General features: G+C 39.4%; 1 protein-coding gene across 1 annotated transcript in view; it reads left to right on the top strand.

The window, feature by feature from the left end:
* Nucleotides 1-18,286, top strand: part of B4GALNT4 (beta-1,4-N-acetyl-galactosaminyltransferase 4) — a 232,801-nt gene that overhangs the window by 174,043 nt on the left and 40,472 nt on the right. Inside the window, exons 5-7 of the mRNA XM_081936844.1 lie at nucleotides 833-923; nucleotides 1,372-1,472; nucleotides 6,897-6,964. Coding sequence (XP_081792970.1) covers nucleotides 833-923; nucleotides 1,372-1,472; nucleotides 6,897-6,964 — 260 coding nt within the window. The remainder of the gene's footprint in view (nucleotides 1-832; nucleotides 924-1,371; nucleotides 1,473-6,896; nucleotides 6,965-18,286) is intronic.

Here is an 18,286-nt window from a genome sequence, read left to right as displayed (position 1 = left end):
CATTCATGCATTCATTCATTCATTCATTCATTCATTCATTCATTCATTCATTCATTCGTTTACAACATTTGTAAACTGTTCCTATCATTCTGACTCTTTGTATACAACAAAGAAAGAAAAATCAAAGTGTACAAAAGTGAAATAATCACAACCAGTCTTTTCTGTTGGGTTCCATCATGATTTGCTGGGCTACAGGTTCTCCTAATTAAAAATTGTGCTGTCCAGAAATTATTGGAATTGAAGTTCAGTACAACCTAAGGACAGAAAATTGAGTGAAAATGTAGTCTATACAACTTCTTGTCCCTATGATTGTGGCCAAATATGGGAACTCTCACAAAATTAGAATTTGGTAGAGTAAGTTATACAGCAGTGTGGGAAGACCAGCAGTACAATAGAAATTCCCACTTGACTTCATTTATTCTTATAATGGTGCCTTTAAATTCTTACAATAGTCACTTTGCTGGATGAGTGAATGAATTTTATAGCCAAAGGCCAGCAATGTAAAAGAGCTTAGAAGAGGAAAACACCAAGATAATAGTGAAACACATAATAAAGCAGACAGTAACATGAAAGTAACAGGACATTATTTACTGTATCTAAAGAGAAAGTTTAATTGGCATTACCTCACTCTGCTGATGTTTTATGTAATGCTTTGAATTTGCACAATACATAGGAGAAGCTCATATACAGCTCATTTACATACACACTGGTTTTCCAGTGTGCTATCACAGTGAATACAATTGGATAGCATTTGTCCAACATTCCACTTTCCCACTGTGAAGTGGAATGTTACATGCAAAGAGCCTCTTTTTTTTTCCTTTCTAACTTTTAGACTCGTACAACAGTAAAAAAGTTGGCTGTGTCACCCAAGTGGAAAAATTACGGGCTGCGTATTTTTGGCTACATTCATCCCTTCAAAGATGGTGAGTACAATAACTTTTCCTTCAAGGGCAGAGCTTCCTTTCTGGAGTTTCTCTCCCCTAGCTTCATGCCAGAATATTTTTATTCAAAAAATCCCCTATTATTGCCTTTCTCCCACAGTCTCACCCTGGGCATTATTGTGCGGCTCCAGAAGAAGTCAGATTATCTAAGTAATGATTGTAACACATTTTGCTCCTCAGTGCCCTTCCCAGATCACAAGTTTCATGCCTTCAAAAAGCTTAAGAGACTTTTTTGAATAAAGTATTTCTTTCTCCCCCCCCCTTCTTAAAAATAAACCAAACAATAAGGCACTGTCACTCCAGGTTTTTTAGATCAGATAGTAACATTTAAGATCACATAACAATGTAGGTAGCTTGCCAGGACAGGAAACAAATTTAAATTTCAACTTTCCTGCTCTTACCAGCTAAATTCTCTTTCCTTTCTTTATAGGAGATTTTCAGTTTTCTGTAGCTTCGGATGATAATTCTGAATTTTGGCTCAGCTCTGATGAGACCCCGGCCAATATACGTCTGGTGGCATTTGTGGGCAAGGTGGGCAACTTTTGATAATAAGATGGTGATAAAAGTGTCGTAGCAGCTTTCCATGGGTCGATCTGCTTCTTACAGCCTTCTTACAAACAGTACCATTTGGCACCATCTCTTTGGTTCCTTGCTGAGAGAGTTAAATGTAAATGAAACCGTAGTGTTGCCACTGGGAGACATATAAACCTTGAACCAACTCAGTTGTGAGTTTTACATCTGGAGGCTGCATAATTAAAACCTGGATGTATTGTACAAAATTCAAATGTGTGTGTTTGAGGGTCTGTTTGAAATTCTCATATGTTGCAATAGTGATATTTTATATGCAAGCCCCCTTCTGCTCCTGTGGTTCACAGCTTGAGCCCATTTGGTTTCTTCACTAACACTGCCTTGCATTGTAGGTCTCTTGTCTGTGGCTATAGCACAAGGTTTATGCTTATTTCTCTTAGTTCATTTAGAGTGAAAATAGAGTTCTCATTTCCATAGTATGTATGGAGAGTCTATTTACCTCTATGTTAGAGAATAAAGAAATGGTGGAAATAAGACATGTTTTCCCATACAAAGTAGGAAATTTGCAGTTTGATTTCAGGCAAAATGCTTTGGTTTATTGAGTTAGTTAATTAGTTATTACATTTATTTATGCACTGCCAAACTCCCAGATTCTGGATGATTTACAAATTAACTATCGTAAAAGCATCATATAAAATTCCAAACAATTACTCTGTCCAACTGCTAGACCAAACCATCATAACCCAAAACACCAATCAAATAAAAAGAAAGCAGGAGCCCAGTGTCACAAAAAAAAAAGTTTCCTAAAGCACACGTTGTTTTTTAAAAGGTGATAAACAAAACAATTCTGGCGGATTGGAGGAAAATCTGAATTAGACCTTCAAGGTTAAATTACTCCATAACATTAAGGCCACCGGAAGACAGTTTCTGAGTCTGTGACCCCTTAACTTTGTCAGGGGTCAGGGCCCTCAGCATCCCTTCCCTGCATGCATGAATAGGTTGGGAAGCATCCAATTAGGAGAGGCAGGTCCTCAAATAATTTAAAGCCAAATCACAAAGGGCATTACAGATGGGGGGGGGGGATTGGATTGGCTCTGGAAAACTAATAGTAACCACAACATCATATTACAATTCTCACTAACCAGGCAACTGCATTTTTACCAATTGAATTTTACAGATAGAGATAACTCCCAGATTATAGTCATTTAATTGTTGGATGTGATCATATGGTAAAGTTTCTTTACTCAGGAAAGACTGCAAATTGCACACCAATTTAAGATGGACAAGAGCTCCTCTGGTCCTGATATCTATCTCTTGTTCTAGTAGGACCTGAAGGTTTTCAGGAAATTGCCTAAGCCACAGATCTTTCTCTTCAAAGGGGAGTGTAACCTCCTCAGATCTATTAAAGGATCAGAAATAAAGGAGGATTCAGTCTGAGCTATGAGTCCCTTACAGCATAAGTTAAAGACTTCTCTAGCACCTCTGATTTGGCCTAGGACTGGGTATCATCATAAGTGGCTGTTGAACAGTGGTGGGTTCCTGCCGGATCGCACCGGATCGCGCGCGCTCCCTTTCGGCGCTAAACCCGGATCGCGCGCTCCCTTTCGTCGCTAAACCCGGAAGTACGGTCTTGCCCCGCCCCTGGCGACGCGACGACGCTTGCCTGCGCTCCACCAGCTCGGCTGGGAACGGAGACGTTTCTCTGCTCAGCAATGTCTTCAGTGGAGTGGTGGCAGCCTGGCAGGCTGAGCCTGCGTCCCTTTCAGGCGCTCCGCTCCGCTGAGGAAACGTCTCCATTCCCAGCCGAGCTGGTGGAGCGCAGGCAAGCGTCGTTGCGTCTTCCGGGTTTAGCGCCGAAAGGGAGCGCGCGATCCGGTGCGATCCGGCAGGAACCCACCACTGCTGTTGAAGGACCTGAAAGCTAGGAGGGCATATATCTAGCAGAACTATATTGCCTTCTTCACTTGATCAGGTTTTAGTGATGCATGCTGAGTCTGTCCATTCATGTGCTACCAGGTCATGAATGAAAGAGGTCTTGCTATGAACAAACTTGATATTTACTAAGACACTCAGAAGTCTAATCTTCAGGTTCAAGGAATCTGCACCAAATTGTGCTTCCTCTTTTTCCTATAACAGCCAGCCCATTACCTTTTGTCAAATCTATCTCTTCATGTGACCCAAGCAGTTGGGCATTCTACTAAAATCCAGTCACTACTGTGAACACTTTGCTGTGTTGGGAAAAAGTAGCATAAGAAGCATAAGCAAATGTACAAAATAACTTCAGCAGAGAAATCTTCAATGCTTGTGAGTTTTAGCTCAGCTGTTCAACTTTAAAATGTTTGAAAACAGCTAAATAAGTGCTTCTGCCCCCATGCTGTCAACAGTCCCTCTGTAGATTTTTCTGAATCTGGGAAAAGTGCATTCCTGTGCATTTACTGACCCAAATGTAATGGACAGAGAGAGAATTAATGCAACGCCTTAGGCTATTTTGATTTCTACAATCGTAGCGCTGTTTTGCTGTTCAGCAAAATCTGTATCTTTGACAGAAGCAGCAAAGTTATGATAGAGGCCTCAAGGGCTCCTCGTTCAATATTACTGGTGTGTTTATATGTTAAATACTAATGGTGTGTTATACCTTATATGGAATCAGCAAAAGATTTCAAAAAAAGGTTGCATCAGTGAAACAAATCCAGAGTTGTCTGACTGTGCCCTTAGCCTGGGTTCTCACAAATAGGATTTTTTTTTAAATCCGGAAACCTAAAGGGTATATTTTGAGCAGTTAGAGAATTTGGTAATACCTGCTATATAATGTTTAAAGATGGAGATGCAAATTGTCTTTTATTTGAGCAGAATTCTCACACACAATGAGAACGAAGTTCCTACTTTATTCCCTAGTTATCAGAACTATTATATCTTAACTACTTCAGTCTAGCCACTCCTGGTCTATGCCTTCAGGAATTGCATCTCTCCAACTTGCAACCAGCAAGATCAAAGATCAAAGACACATCTGGACAACACCAGCTAGGCAGATCCAAGCAAAGAAATAACTTTAGGCAAAAGTTTCCTGTGCTTGGAGTTACTTCTCTAATTCCAATAAGGAGTTACTCTCCTTATTCCAACCAAGAGTATTAGAGAAACAGAGGAATTTGCAAAAACTCTTAGTTACGTTCACAATTGTTTCAAGAAGCCAGGAAGGACTGGGTTTTTTTAATAGCAATGTGAGCAAAATGTTTTTGTGCCAGAAAAAAGATGTGAAAGGGTTAAACTACACTTCCTGCACCATTTTTTTCTGCCCTGAATTAAAGCCTCTGAATTTGCTGGTCAGTAAAGAGCAAAGAAGAAAGAGAACTCTTGGGAGAAAAACACATAAAAATACTGTATGTATGATTAATAGCTTGGTTTTAAAAACATTAGGAAGTAGGCAATTGCTAGGAACACTCTTTCAAGACAGAGAAGTTTTCATATGAAATTGATCAGATTTCATACCTGTTTTCCCATCCTCTGAACATGTGTTTTTATTGCTTATCTCACTTATATTTCAAAGACTGTCTCTCAAACGCTGGGAAGTTTTGAAATGCCCAGGATATGCAAACAGATTTATAATCTGTGCTTTTGACATCCTGTTAACAAATTAAAGCAACACAAAATTAAATCTTCCTTTATGGTCATGTTTTAAAGTTGCATTACCAAGTCCCAGAACAGCTGTAGTTCTCTCAATGTGTATATTTGTAATGCATGCACAAAGGCTAGGGTCAAAACTTGCACATTTATGCCTCCTTTCACATATAAGGAATACCCAGACCTAGGATCAATGCCACATTCCTGTTCTGTGAGAATGCTGTGGAACTTTCTGAAGCTATTGCCCTCTGAGATTATTAATTTACAGTTTAGTTGTTACCTCATAACAAATGCTTCAAAGGCAGTTTCATAGCTTTTCCTCTGGGTGTCCCATTGCTCTGCCTCCCACCCTCTTGAATTTTTCCTCTCCTGAAAACAACATGCTGTAGTGCCTTTTTCATCCCCCATCCCCATTTTCTTTAAGAGTAATTGGAAAAGCAGATTTGGTGTTACTTTCACAAAGCTACCATTTTTATTCCCTTCCCATAAATGCAAGTACAAAGGGAGAAGGAATGAGATTGGGAGGGATAAGATGAAGGCTGGGGCATTGATTTTCTTGTAATTTCCATACTGTTCCATCTTCTTTGATTCCAGGTCTAGGTAGCAGAGATGGGAATGCTAACAAAGACACAAGTAATTTTTTAAAATAATTTGTGGGGTGAAACTGGGACAGTGCCTTTAAGAGAGGAAAAAGTTGTAGCTTTTAAGTAGTTGTAAAGTTGCAAGTATTTTTACCTCAAGCATTATTTATTTTTTTAGTTTTATTACTTTACTTGCTGATAACCCGGCATTGCCCAGGAATTTATTTATAGGGGGAAAATGTCCGGAACAAACGTAATTTCTAATGTTGGATTTTCCCCCTTACCAGAAGGAGCCCTCTTGTGGAGTACTGTGAAGCCCTTACCATGGCAACGCCACTGCACTGTACAGTAGAAGCCATTTTACGGCAATACAGTAGAAGCCATTTCAAGGCACAACAGGCTACATCTTAGCAAAACACACACACCGAGGGGTGTTAGGGGTGTCGGACCGCCACATTATTTTTCTCCAGAGAATAAGTCATCTGTATACCATGTTTGGTTGAAATTGCTTGAGGCATTCCAGAGTTATGCTGGAACATACATACACACACATGCGCGCGCACACGCAGAGCCATCTATCTATCTATCTATCTATCTATCTATCTATCTATCTATCTATCTATCTATCTATCTATCTATCATCTATCTATCTATCTACCTAACTCAAGTCAGGGAGCATACCTAATACTCCTGCCTCCTCCTATTTTTCCCACAACAGCAACCCTCTGTGGTAAATTGGGTTGAGAGAGAGTGACTGGCCTAAAATCATCCAGCTGTTTTTCATGCCTACAGTGGTATTAGAAATTCATATTCTCCTGATTTCCTGTCCACCTGCTCAACCACTACACCAAACTGACTGTCACTATTATAGAGATTGGAGACTCTGTCATGGGACAAGCTTACCATTTTTGCATTATCACAGAAATAACCACTTGCAAACCACTCCTGTTTGATCAGTCCTTTTCAATCTTGCCTATTTGCAAAAGCCAAGCCTGGCTGAATTAGATTAGTACTTAAATAGGAGAGTATCAAGAAGTAAGTGAGACTGGAAAGTAAAAAAAAAAAATACTGAAAGAAGCCAATAGTAACAAATTTCTCCGAGTAGCTGCTTTTTAAAGCAGATGTCAGTTGTCGCTAATGAGGTTATGAAGAAACATCTATACATCTTATTTCTGCAAAAAAAATGAAACAATATATTTATTTCTTCTTCTTTTTTCCACCTCCTTAGTTGGGCTCTGAGTGGACTGCTCCAGGAGAATTCACAAAATTTAGCTCTCAAGTCTCGAAGCCAATCCGGTAAGCGCTCGCGCCATTTCCTTCCATTTTTCATTTTGATGGATAGACTGATCCTAAGAATTAAAGGAAGAATAATTCACTTCTTTTGAAACTGACAAAGGAGAGCAGCCAAGTCATGAAATGGAAGAATGGCTTTTCATTTTTCTTCGGGCTGGTTTGTCTTTGCTTTAATTCTCTCCCCTAAAATCTGTGGAAGTAGAGATTACTGTAGCCTCAAGAGTGCATAATCCACGGGCTCAATCTGAAATCATTTAACACAGGTAAATTGAACTTCGGAATTGGTAAATCCCAGGCCAGCCACAGAGCACTGTGTTTCAGTTCCTGTTGTGGATGGGAAGATTTTCTATGGGGAGCTTTGCGATCTCCAGGACAGATTCAACCCAGCAGAGAGTCTTGTTCTCTTTCTTCAAACACTCTTCTGAATTTCCCAATTTTCTCACAGTCCCCCACTCAGGCCTCTAGGAACTGATGCTTAAAGGCTCTAAAGGAATCTGTTCAAAGGACTCTCCCCAACAAGTCATGCAAAGAGCACATTGCAGAAAGACTTCATGTGCATTTCAGTATATTATATCAGAGTCGGTGTAATCTCAGCTTCAGTATTGAATTAGATCCATGAGATGGACAGAACTGGCCAGTTGAAGCCCTTGTCCAAAAAGTGTTGCTCTGGACTTCTTGCCTGACTAGGTAGAATAATGACCTCCACATTGGAGGTATGGTTGAAGTGGGGGGTGAGCTTGCTTTTTTTCAAAGAGCTTACGGATTCACAACTATCAGGTGGTCATGTACCATCTGATTCCACATTTGGAAGTAACATATTGGGTATTAAGGATGGTTGACTGTTTAGAAGAAACAGGCTGCAGAATAACAGCTATGAAAATATATCGAGGCAAGCAGGGAGTCTGCAGCAAAGCAGGATTAGTTATGGCAAGCCCTTTCCTTTCATACCTCTGTTGTGACCACACTATGGAGCAGGGATTGCTCAGTAATAGCACTGGACTTACTTAATGCTATGAAACCACATCTTTCTCCTTCCTTGCCAGTTAATCAGCCTAGTGGGTGCTTTTTTGCTGGTAATTGCCGATTGCCAGCTGAAAGCAGAGTTGCAACTGACCTGGCTTCTGTTGTTTGTTTTGCTAACAGCAAACAACTAAAGTGTTGTTGTTGTTGTTGTTGTTGTTGTTGTTGTTGTTGTTATATGGTTAATCTTTAGTGAGATTCACAGCCTTTGGGGTTGGTTGGTAGCCTAAGAGCTCGAGTCCTAACCAAGGGCTGAGGAACTGTTAAGGTAACGTCGGAGGATATAAGTTGTTCCAAATAGGGTGGTTTTTTGTAGAGTCAGAATGTTCAAGTCAGGTAAACTTAGAATTTTCAAATAGCGAGGTAGCCCTTTAGGTATTGCTCCAAGGCCTCCAATTACAATTGGGACAACACATGATTTCTTTTCCCACAATCACTCAACCTCAATTTGCAAGTCCTGGTATTTTGTGATTTTTTTCTTGCTGTTTATCTTCTATTATTGTTGTTGTTGTTGTTGTTGTTATTGTCATTGTTATTATTATTAGTATTATTAGTATTAGTATTATTTATACTTTATTCATTAAACATGAATCTCAGCCAACTGAACATTCAAAAATGCATCACAAATACCATTGACAGGTGCTAATGGTTGATACGGTTGGCTGCCAGCGTCCTTGGTATCAACCAAGTATCTTCTTAAAATATAAGATGTTCCGAGTAGCGCAGTTTTTTGCAGTTCCGCTGTTATTGCAGGAAGCTGCAATTTGTTGGTGTATCTTGTAAAATTCTTGGGCATGGTGCCAAGTGCCCCGATGACAATGGGTATACTGTTATATGCTTCATCCATAGCCGTATAGTTTCGATGGCCAGGTTGTGATATTTCATTATTTTTTCTAGTTCTTTTTCTTCGATTCTGGCATCTCCTGGAACAGCAATATCAATAAACTGTACACTTCGGCCCTCTACAACTGTGATATCTGGCATGTTGTGCTCCAAATGATGATCTGTTGTTGCTGCTGCTGCTGCTGCTGCTGCTGCTGTTGTTGTTGTTGTTGTTATTATTATTATTATTATTATTATTATTATTATTATTATTATTATTATTATTATTATGTTAATCTTTGGTGAGATTCACAGCCTTTTGGGCTGGTTGATAGCTCAACAGCTCGAGTCCTAACCAAGGACCTAGGACAGTGATGGCGAACCTTTTTTGGCTCGCGTGCCACAAGTGGGGGGGAGCGCAGGGGGGTCGAGTGCGGGCGTGCCGCACCCATAATGCTACGTGCGACCACCCCAGTGCGCATGCACGCAAAATGCGCGACCACCCCATTTTTACATGTTTTTTTTGCCCTCCCCAGGCTCCAGGGGCTTTATAGGAGCCTGGGGAGGGCGAAAAGAGCCTCCTCTGACCCTTCCGGTTTGCTTGGAGGGTGGTTTTAAGCGTTCCAAAGGCTTCAGGGATGGTCCCTGAAGCCTCCGGAGGGCCTCCGGGGGGGGTGGGGGAGGCTCTTTTCACCCTCCCCAGGCTCCTATAAAGCCTCTGGAGCCTGGGGAAGGCGAAAAATAGTTTTTAAAAAGGTGAACTCAGCTGGCCAGCGCGCGCATGCGCGCTGGCCAGCTGACAGGGCAATGCCTCGCGTGCCCTGACAAATGGCTCCGCGTGCCACTTGTGGCACGCGTGCCATAGGTTCGCCATCACGGACCTAGGAACTGTTAAGGTAATGTCGGAGGATATAAGCAGTTCCAAGTAGAGTGGTATTTTGTAGAATCAGAATGTTCAAGTCCGATAAATTTAGAATTTCCAAATAGCGAGGTAGCCCTTTAGGTATTGCTCCAAGGGGTCCAATTACAATTGGGACAACACTCGATTTCTTTTTTCACAGTCGTTCAACTTCAATTTGCAAGTCCCGGTATTTTGTGATTTTTTCTTGCTGCTTATTTTCAATTTGCACATCACCAGATATTGCAATGTCTATGAAACAAATGTTTTTCTTTTCAACTATTGTTATATCAGATATGTTGTGGGCCAAATGCCTGTCAGTTTGAATTCTGAAATCCCACAAGATTTTGACTTTTTCATTCTCTAGAACCTTCTCAACCTGATGGTCCCAGTGGTTTTTGCTGTACTCAAATCCAAACTTCTGGCACAGTTTCCAGTGAAAGATTTTAGCAACTCAGTCATGGCATTGCAGGTAGTCAGTTTGTGAAATTTTGCTGCACCCACTGATCAAATGGTCGACTGTCTCATCTTTCTCATTGCAGAGGCAGCATTTGCTGTTGGTGGCAACATGCTGAATTTTGGCCTTCATGCAATTTGTAGCTAAGTCTTGTTCTTGAGCTGCCAAAATAAAGCCTTCTGTTTCTTTTTTCAGTCCTCCTGATCTTAACCAGTTCCAAGTTAGCTATTGGTCAGCTTTGCCTTCAATACTTTTCAAATATTGGCCATGCGTAGCTTTGCATTTCCAATTTTCAGCTCACTTCTCAATTACTCAATTACTTCTTTCTTGTATTCATCTTTTGACTTTTTTATTATTGTTGTTGTTGTTGCTGCTGCTGCTGCTGTTGTTGTTAGTCACATAGTCAGCCAGATGTTTAGACTGGATTTGGCATTTTTGATGGTGTTTAAATGCTGATGCTGTTTAAGTGGTGCTCCAGATGTTTTAGGATTGCACCCAAGACACCTTTCACCATTGGTACAATCTTTGCTTTATGTTGCTATAGTCATTCTATTTTCAGGTCTTTTTATTTTGTGACTTATTATTATTTAATTTTCTGAAAATTGAGTTAGGTCAGTTGACTTCACTGGCTGTAGATGGTTAGCTTTAGACCCAACTTTCTTGACCCAAGGCCTGTTTTCATCCAAGTTCACAAAGCAATTTGCTATGTTCTCATAACATTGTAGTTCCAATCAAATAAATCACACCACAACTTAACATGATAGTCTTGCTTACAAGGTGTGCTAAGATTATACCTAAACTTCAACAAACATTGAACCGTAAACTGCTCATCCTCGTTTTAGGCTGTGCAAATCCAGTTTGCCTCTCAAAGCTGCTTAAAATGGCAATTAAACTTAGTTTTCTATTAGCCCTTTTCCTTTTCTTACTACGTGCTCTGTATCTTCTCTGTTTCCTTTACTGTCTTCTCTTCTCTCCCTGTTTTACGCTAAGGCCTGAAGTTAAGCTGCTTTTTGTCAAATTAGAAGTCTGACAGCTTCATTCCCATTGTTTTTATTCTTCTTTCAGTGAAGCTGGCAACTCTCTTATGGCTGCATCTTCTCTTGCTCCATTAGTTCATTGTCAAGCTGGACCTCTCTTGGCATTTTGCTGAAGAGGTGTTTCCCTTATACACAAAATCATTTTCTCTTTTTTTGTACCCTGTCAACAGAAAAACAGGCCATTTGAGTAAGTAGGTGTCCTTAGAAGATATCTGTTCCAATTCGTACAGAATTTTCAGTACTGGAACCTTTTCTCTACTTCAATACAATGTACCATGTGAAGGAAATCTGTAACTGCCCAAGGCAACAGCTGTTACTTTAGGAAACTTCTCCTAATGTTGAATGGAATGGAATGGAATGGAATGGAATGGAATGGAATGGAATGGAATGGAATGGAATAGAATAGAATAGAATAGAATAGAATAGAATAGAATAGAATAGAATAGAATAGAATAGAATAGAATAGAATAGAATTCTTTATTGGCCAAGTGTGATTGGACACACAAGGAATTTGTCTTTGCTGTCAGTGTACATAAAAAGACAAGGTACATTTGTCAAGAATCGTAAGACTATCACTTAATGATAGTCATAGGATACAAATAAGCAATTTGGAAACAATCAATATCAATATAAACCATAAGGATACAAGCAACAGAGTTACAGTCCTGCAGACATAAGTGGGAGGAGATGGGTGATAGGAACGATGAGAAGACTAATAGTAATAGTAATGCAGCCTTAGTAAATGGTTTGACAGTGGTGAGGGAATTATTTGTTAAGCAGAGTGATGGCATTCAGGGAAAAACTGTCCTTGTGTCTAGTTGTTCTGGTGTGCAGTGCCCTAGTTGTTTTGAGGGTAGAAGTTGAAACAATTTATGTCCAGGATGTGAGGGGTCGGTAGATATTTTCACAGCCCTCTTTTTGACTCGTGCAGTACACAGGTCCTCAATGGAAGGCAGGTTGGCAGTAATTATTTTTTTCTGTAGTCCTGTTTATCTTCTGACATCTGCGTCTATCTTCTTGGGTGGCTGAACCAAACCAGAGAGTTATAGAGGTGCAGATGACAGACTCAATAATTCCTCTGTAGAACTGTATCAGCAGCTCCTTGAGCAGTTTGAGCTCCCTGAGTTGGTGCAGAAAGAACATTCTTTGTTGTGCTTTTTTGATGAAGTTTTTGATGTTAGATGTCCATTTTAGGTCTTGAGATATGATAGAACCTAGAAATTCGAAGGTCTCTACTGTTGATACTAGACACTGTGTTATCTAGTATTGTAAGACGTGATAGTATGGTAGGGTTTCTCCTAAAGTCTACCACTATTTCTACAGTTTTGAGTGTGTTCTGTTCCAGATTGTTCCAGTTGCATCACGGGGCTAGTTGTTCAACCTCCCATCTGTATGCGGTTTCATCGTTGTCTCAAATGAGACCAATCACTGTTGTATCATTTGCAAACTTCAGTACTTTAACAGAAGGATCATTTGAGATGTAGTCATTGGTATATAGAGAGAAGAGAAGTGGAGAGAGCGCACAGCCCTGGGAGCTCCTGTGCTAATTGTACAGGTATCTGATGTGATTTTGCCTAGCTTCACCTGCTGCTTCCTGTCTGTTAGGAATCGACATCTTTTTGGAATCTTCAGTCATTAGTTCTAGTTCTCTTTCTGAACACAGAACTTATTTTCCTGGTTCTTCTCATGGAAGAGTTACCATGCCTCCTGTCAACACATTATTTTCACATATGGTAAAATGGCTGCAGTGTAATGCAGAGGTTAGAACCTAAGATTCAAATTGATCCTCGGCCAAGGAAATTCACTACTGTCTTTGCGGAAGTCACTTTCTTTCAGCCCATTGTATCTCACAAGTTGCTGGGGGGGGGAGATAAAATGGGTGTGTGTGTTTTGTTTTGGTTTTTTTGCAGAGAGGGTCCTCCTAATGTCCATTCATGACATTGTGAGTTAATGCTCTTTTAACACATATAAACTCCATTGTCCTTTTCATGCAGTGAGTAAGGAATTGTTTTGCACATAGTTGTAATGGCGTAAAAGTAATATTTAAATAGATCTCTGTGAAGGTTACAAGCTTTTTTTTTCTGGAAGTCACAGCCTATGCACTAGTTTCATTTCCCTCTCACCCCCAATATATATTTGTCTTTCTCTCTCTCTCTTTTCTTTGCATAACCTCCTTTTTCTCTATATACAGCCTATGCTGAATCATCAGACGGGAGGTGAAGTGTGGGTCTTTTAGAGTTTCCTCACTAGTGTCAAGACACTGACCGTTCCAAAGTAATAATGAAGATGTGTGCTGAATGCTTATTGCTTTTCTCTGTTGCTAGAGGAGCGTGATGAGGACAGTCATTCAAATGGAGAAACAGAATATGAATGGACAAACACATGCTTAAAGAATAGAGGAGCTGAGATGAAGCTGATGACTGGCATGATGGAAATTTTCCAGCAGCAATACCATCATGCTGGTACTTCAGCAGAATTTTAAAAATGTAAATCTTTCAATGATCTAACACTGATTCATGCAGGGAGGAATATTAAGATACAGCATGTATTTGTGTCAGTTAACAATCAAAGCACTCAGCAGGTAATGAAACAAAGGCCAATATATATTTTACCTCAATTTCTCTGTTGGAGACATAATGAGACTGAGAGTAATTCACTATTTCAACTCCAAAAAGCTATGGATTTAAAGTTCCCTGAACCCCTTGCCCAAAATTTCACCAGAAATAGGAAAGCTCTCTTGCACTGGAATTTGGGTCAGTCAAATCTTTTTTTTTTTTAATGAATTTGTTTTTCCGTTCCCATGTGTCCCATTCTTGAAAACATCTCAGGTATGTGTTCTTGGGTGTTCTCCAGGAGTGGGTTGCTGCCGGTTTTACTACCGGTTCTTAACCCCTGCGTGCGTGTGCATTGTTCAATGTAAATTGTTCTGCGTGCATGCGCAGAACAATTTACAGTGAACTGCACATGTGCAGTCACTAAAAACCAAAATGGCTGCAGTCCAGCAGTGGCGAGGGAACCGGTTCGGGGGCATGGCCGGCCTGGGTCGCTGCCAGTTCTGAATTCCACTACCGGTTCGGCTGAACTGGGCTGAATCAGGAGCAACCAACGTCTGGTGCTCTCAAATCCCACGAGAAACAGGAATGAACAGAGTTTAACCCTAACCCATGAACTAAAGTATTGGCTCATGAATTTTCTTGAAACTAAAAAATAAATGCCTTTGTTGGATTTTCTCTGAATACTACAAAGCCTAAGTCAGGAGCAAGCTAGCAAAGGTATTTTATAGCCTTTCCATCATTACTCATCCATCTCACTGTATGTTCAAGAAAACATTCTTGGGTAAAGCAGGCATGTCCTGATACTTAATACTTCGTTTAAATGCATTAAGTACATGCTCAAAGCCCATCATTGGGAACGTCTCCTTGGAGACGCTGAGATAGCAATAGCACTTAGACTTATATAGCGCCTCATAGTGCTTTGCAGCCCTCTCTAAGTCGTTTACTCTAAGCGGCCTACAGAGTCAACATATTGCCCCCAACAATCTGGGTCCTCGTTTTACTGACCTTAGAAGATTGAGTCAACCTTGAGCCAATCAGGATTGAGCTCTTGGCAATCGGCAAAGTTAGCCTCAATACTACATTGTAATCACTGAACCACCATAACTCTTATATGATTCCATATTTATGTTCCTGGAAATGGTTTGATACAATCCATTCTTGAGAGCTTGTTATATTTTGGTTCGGTGGTTTTTTTTTGGTTTTTTTTTCATTTTTCTGGAAACTGTGATTTTAAATGAAAGGGTCTAACTTTTTATTTGTTTATTTATTTATTTATTTTTCTCTTTGTATACAATCAGTGCTTAGTGAACTTAGGGTCTAACTTTGGAACATTTGGCATTGGTTGGCCAAGGGATATTCACTAGTTGTACAGCATTTCTCCTGTGGCTAGTGTTTTCAAACTGATGGGGAGAGAGTTGTTACGTTGCTGCAGATTGCCTTGCAGATGATTAGCTTGGGACAAAGTACTGTGGTAATTTAATTAAAAGCCAGTGGGAAAAAAGTGGAAGGGAAGGGTGGGCATCATTAGCAGGGGTAACAATTGTTGGGACTTATTTTCCATGCCCAGTTCAATGAAACAGCTGATTGGAGACTAGCCAGCTTTGATAGCAAGAAGTCTGTTTACCTCCAGGATTTCTCAGGGGAAATTAGAGGAGCTTTTTATCCTTGCTCAATTGAAGTACAGCTGTGATGAGCAGGACTTGACATTGCTAGTTTACATGCCCTGCTTGTATGTATGAGTATACACACATACAACACATATATGCTATAAAAAGTGTCTATGTGTCTGATTTGGGACATATTTTAGTGTTTGTGTAGGTGTGGGTTTAATGGTATTATAAATCACAATGGTTCACTGTGTGGATTAATATTTTTAAAAATCCATTAAATAAAATGAAACAAATACAATCACATGAGTTTCCTAATCTACACCTTTTTTTGTTGCTTTGTTCCCAAGCCTTATTGAGCTCTATTACTGAGTGCCTCTGCTGGATCATATAAACTTCCTTCATTCATGTCTTAGCCAGAAATATACTTTATTTTGCCTCTTAGGTTGCAATGTGCAACTGTTCTAAAGTATTGCACTACTCCTATTTATTTTTTAAAAAAACCAAATGCATAACTGCCTTCCACTAGACCTTATCCTGTGATCTGTAATCTTAGAAACAGTAACTTCTGGCTTGAGAAAACTCCAGGATCTCCTCTTTTCTTTCTTTCTTTCTTTCTTTCTTTCTTTCTTTCTTTCTTTCTTTCTTTCTTTCTTTCTTTCTTTCTTTCTTTCTTTCCCTTCCTTCCTTCCTTCCTTCCTTCCTTCCTTCCTTCCCAAAATACTATATCTTCATAAAGAAAACTAAGCTCTCTTTTAGTTTGAACAATTTTTTATCCAGAAGATAGGATAAACAATATTAGTTTTAAATTATAGGAAGGTAAATGTTGGTATAAGAGCTTTTCAAATCAGAGAGTCTCAAAGAGTGAACTCGCCTCTATTGGAGATGTTTAAGTGAGTATTGGATGCTCACCTGTCAGGGATGCTTCACTAGTGGATTCCTGTATTGAATAGGGAGCTGGATTTGATCATATCTAAGATCCCTTTCAGTCATTCCATTTTGTAATTCCATGTTTGCTTGGAGGTGGGTTTTTTTGGTAATCTTAATTAGCATTATACATCATGTAAAATATACGAGATTGTTTATTGGTTAAAATGCATAAACATGCTTTCAAACTTTGTAAGATCTTCATCCCACTCTAAGAGAAGAAAGAAAGGAACAGAAATATACAGGTTCTAAACAACATTTGTGTTCTTGAACTGAAGCAGGTGTGCAGTTTATGTTAGGGATTTGAATTTTTCAGGAACATCCTTGTTAGAGGATGTGCTACTGAACATATGTAAGAGTACTATATACCAGTTAAGTCATTGAATCCTATTCAAAAGAAAAAGTGCTCATAACATACGGTACTTTTCTTGGATGCTGAGATTATGCTTAATGGAGCTATCAGTGAATGCTAACAGACACAAATATTTCAAATAAGAGTTAAATGTATTAAGATATACATAGAGAAGAAAATTTTCATTGGCATTTAAACTGCATCATTAAGTTTCCTATTCTTTTAAATACATTTATTTGACTTAAGGGCCAGCAAAGAGGTAACTTTGTACCTTTTATCTATCACTCCTTTTATGTTTATGTGATCATAAGGTTCATAGGTGTGAAGAGATCGTACAATCTCCAACATTTAGATCCTGAATTCTATGTTCTGACCCATCTCCTTCTTAGATGATAACATATACTATATCTGTTAAATATTTTACGTTTTATGGCCTGTCTGAGCTTCTATCTAAAAATCTCAGCTGGGTATTAATGAACCAGGAGAGGTAAATGTAGTGTCATTGCCCACATTGAGTTATACAATTCGATGCAGGTCATTCCAATCTTTAATAAAAATATGTATGAAAATTCTTCACCTCAGACCAAGGGCAGATGGAGATTTACTTTCTAAACTTTATGAAAAGACCCAGAAGTCTCTCTGTTCTTCTTTTTTCTTAACGTTTAATGCCCAACATGCTTACCACAGCATGGGGCTCTTTGAAAAGGAAAGCCTTTGTACCTACTTCTTCCTTGAATAGCCCTGTGATCATGTAAAGGAAAAAGGATAAGAACAAAGAATCTAAGCTTGATGTAAACAGAAAATCCAAGGATAACCTGGCAACAGAGACAGGCTATTTAGGGCATTTAAAAGAAAAAAAACCCAGAGCTTAACCAAAATAAAAAAAGGTTTTCTATAGTGCATTTCAGTCAAAAAGCAGTATAATGCACTGTATTTATAAAAAGAAAGATAGCCTTGAATGTATGATTTAACAATGAGGAAGAATTATGGACAATTGGAGCACATCCACAGAGAAGACAATTCATCCATGGATCCTAAGTGTTTTTCTACAGTTCTCACTCTTACTGAATCTCCTTGTCAAAAGGCATCTGCCTCCATTCAGTGCACCTAAGACGATCCCCCTACTTCATAGATAATTATTTGGAAAGGGGACTCATATTCCTTTTGGAGTGGTAGAGAATTAATTTAATGAATCACTATGGGAAGTGAAATAAAGGGACTAGGAAACAAAAATATCAGAAGAGAGTTCAAGTCTCAACTGGAAACCTGTTTTTCAAAGATTCATTAAGCCCTTTTGTACAATTGATCCGATAAGGAAAAGGAACTTTAAATTTATTTAAGCATCTGTATAAACTAGTGGTTGATCAATTCTTTCCCATTTATCTTTCCAAGACCAGAGTTTTTTGATACTCTTATTTACTTTCCCTAGGCAACTAAAGTTTCAGATGTGCTAGTTTGAACTAGATTTCCAGAAGTACTTATCTTTCAAATGATATAATTCAGTAAAGAAATGGTGCAAAGCAGGGGTGGTATTTACTTACCTTCCCTACTGGTTGGCAAATGTGAGCGCGCCAGTGGTGGGTTCAGACCAGTTCGGCTGACCCGGTAGTAGTATGGCAGCCAGGGTCCCTGGAACGGTTCCTGCCACAC

Source organism: Natrix helvetica, assembly GCF_964273705.1.
Source record: "Natrix helvetica genome assembly, chromosome: 1".
NCBI lineage: Eukaryota > Metazoa > Chordata > Lepidosauria > Squamata > Natricidae > Natrix > Natrix helvetica.
This window is presented reverse-complemented; position numbering and strand designations above follow the sequence as displayed.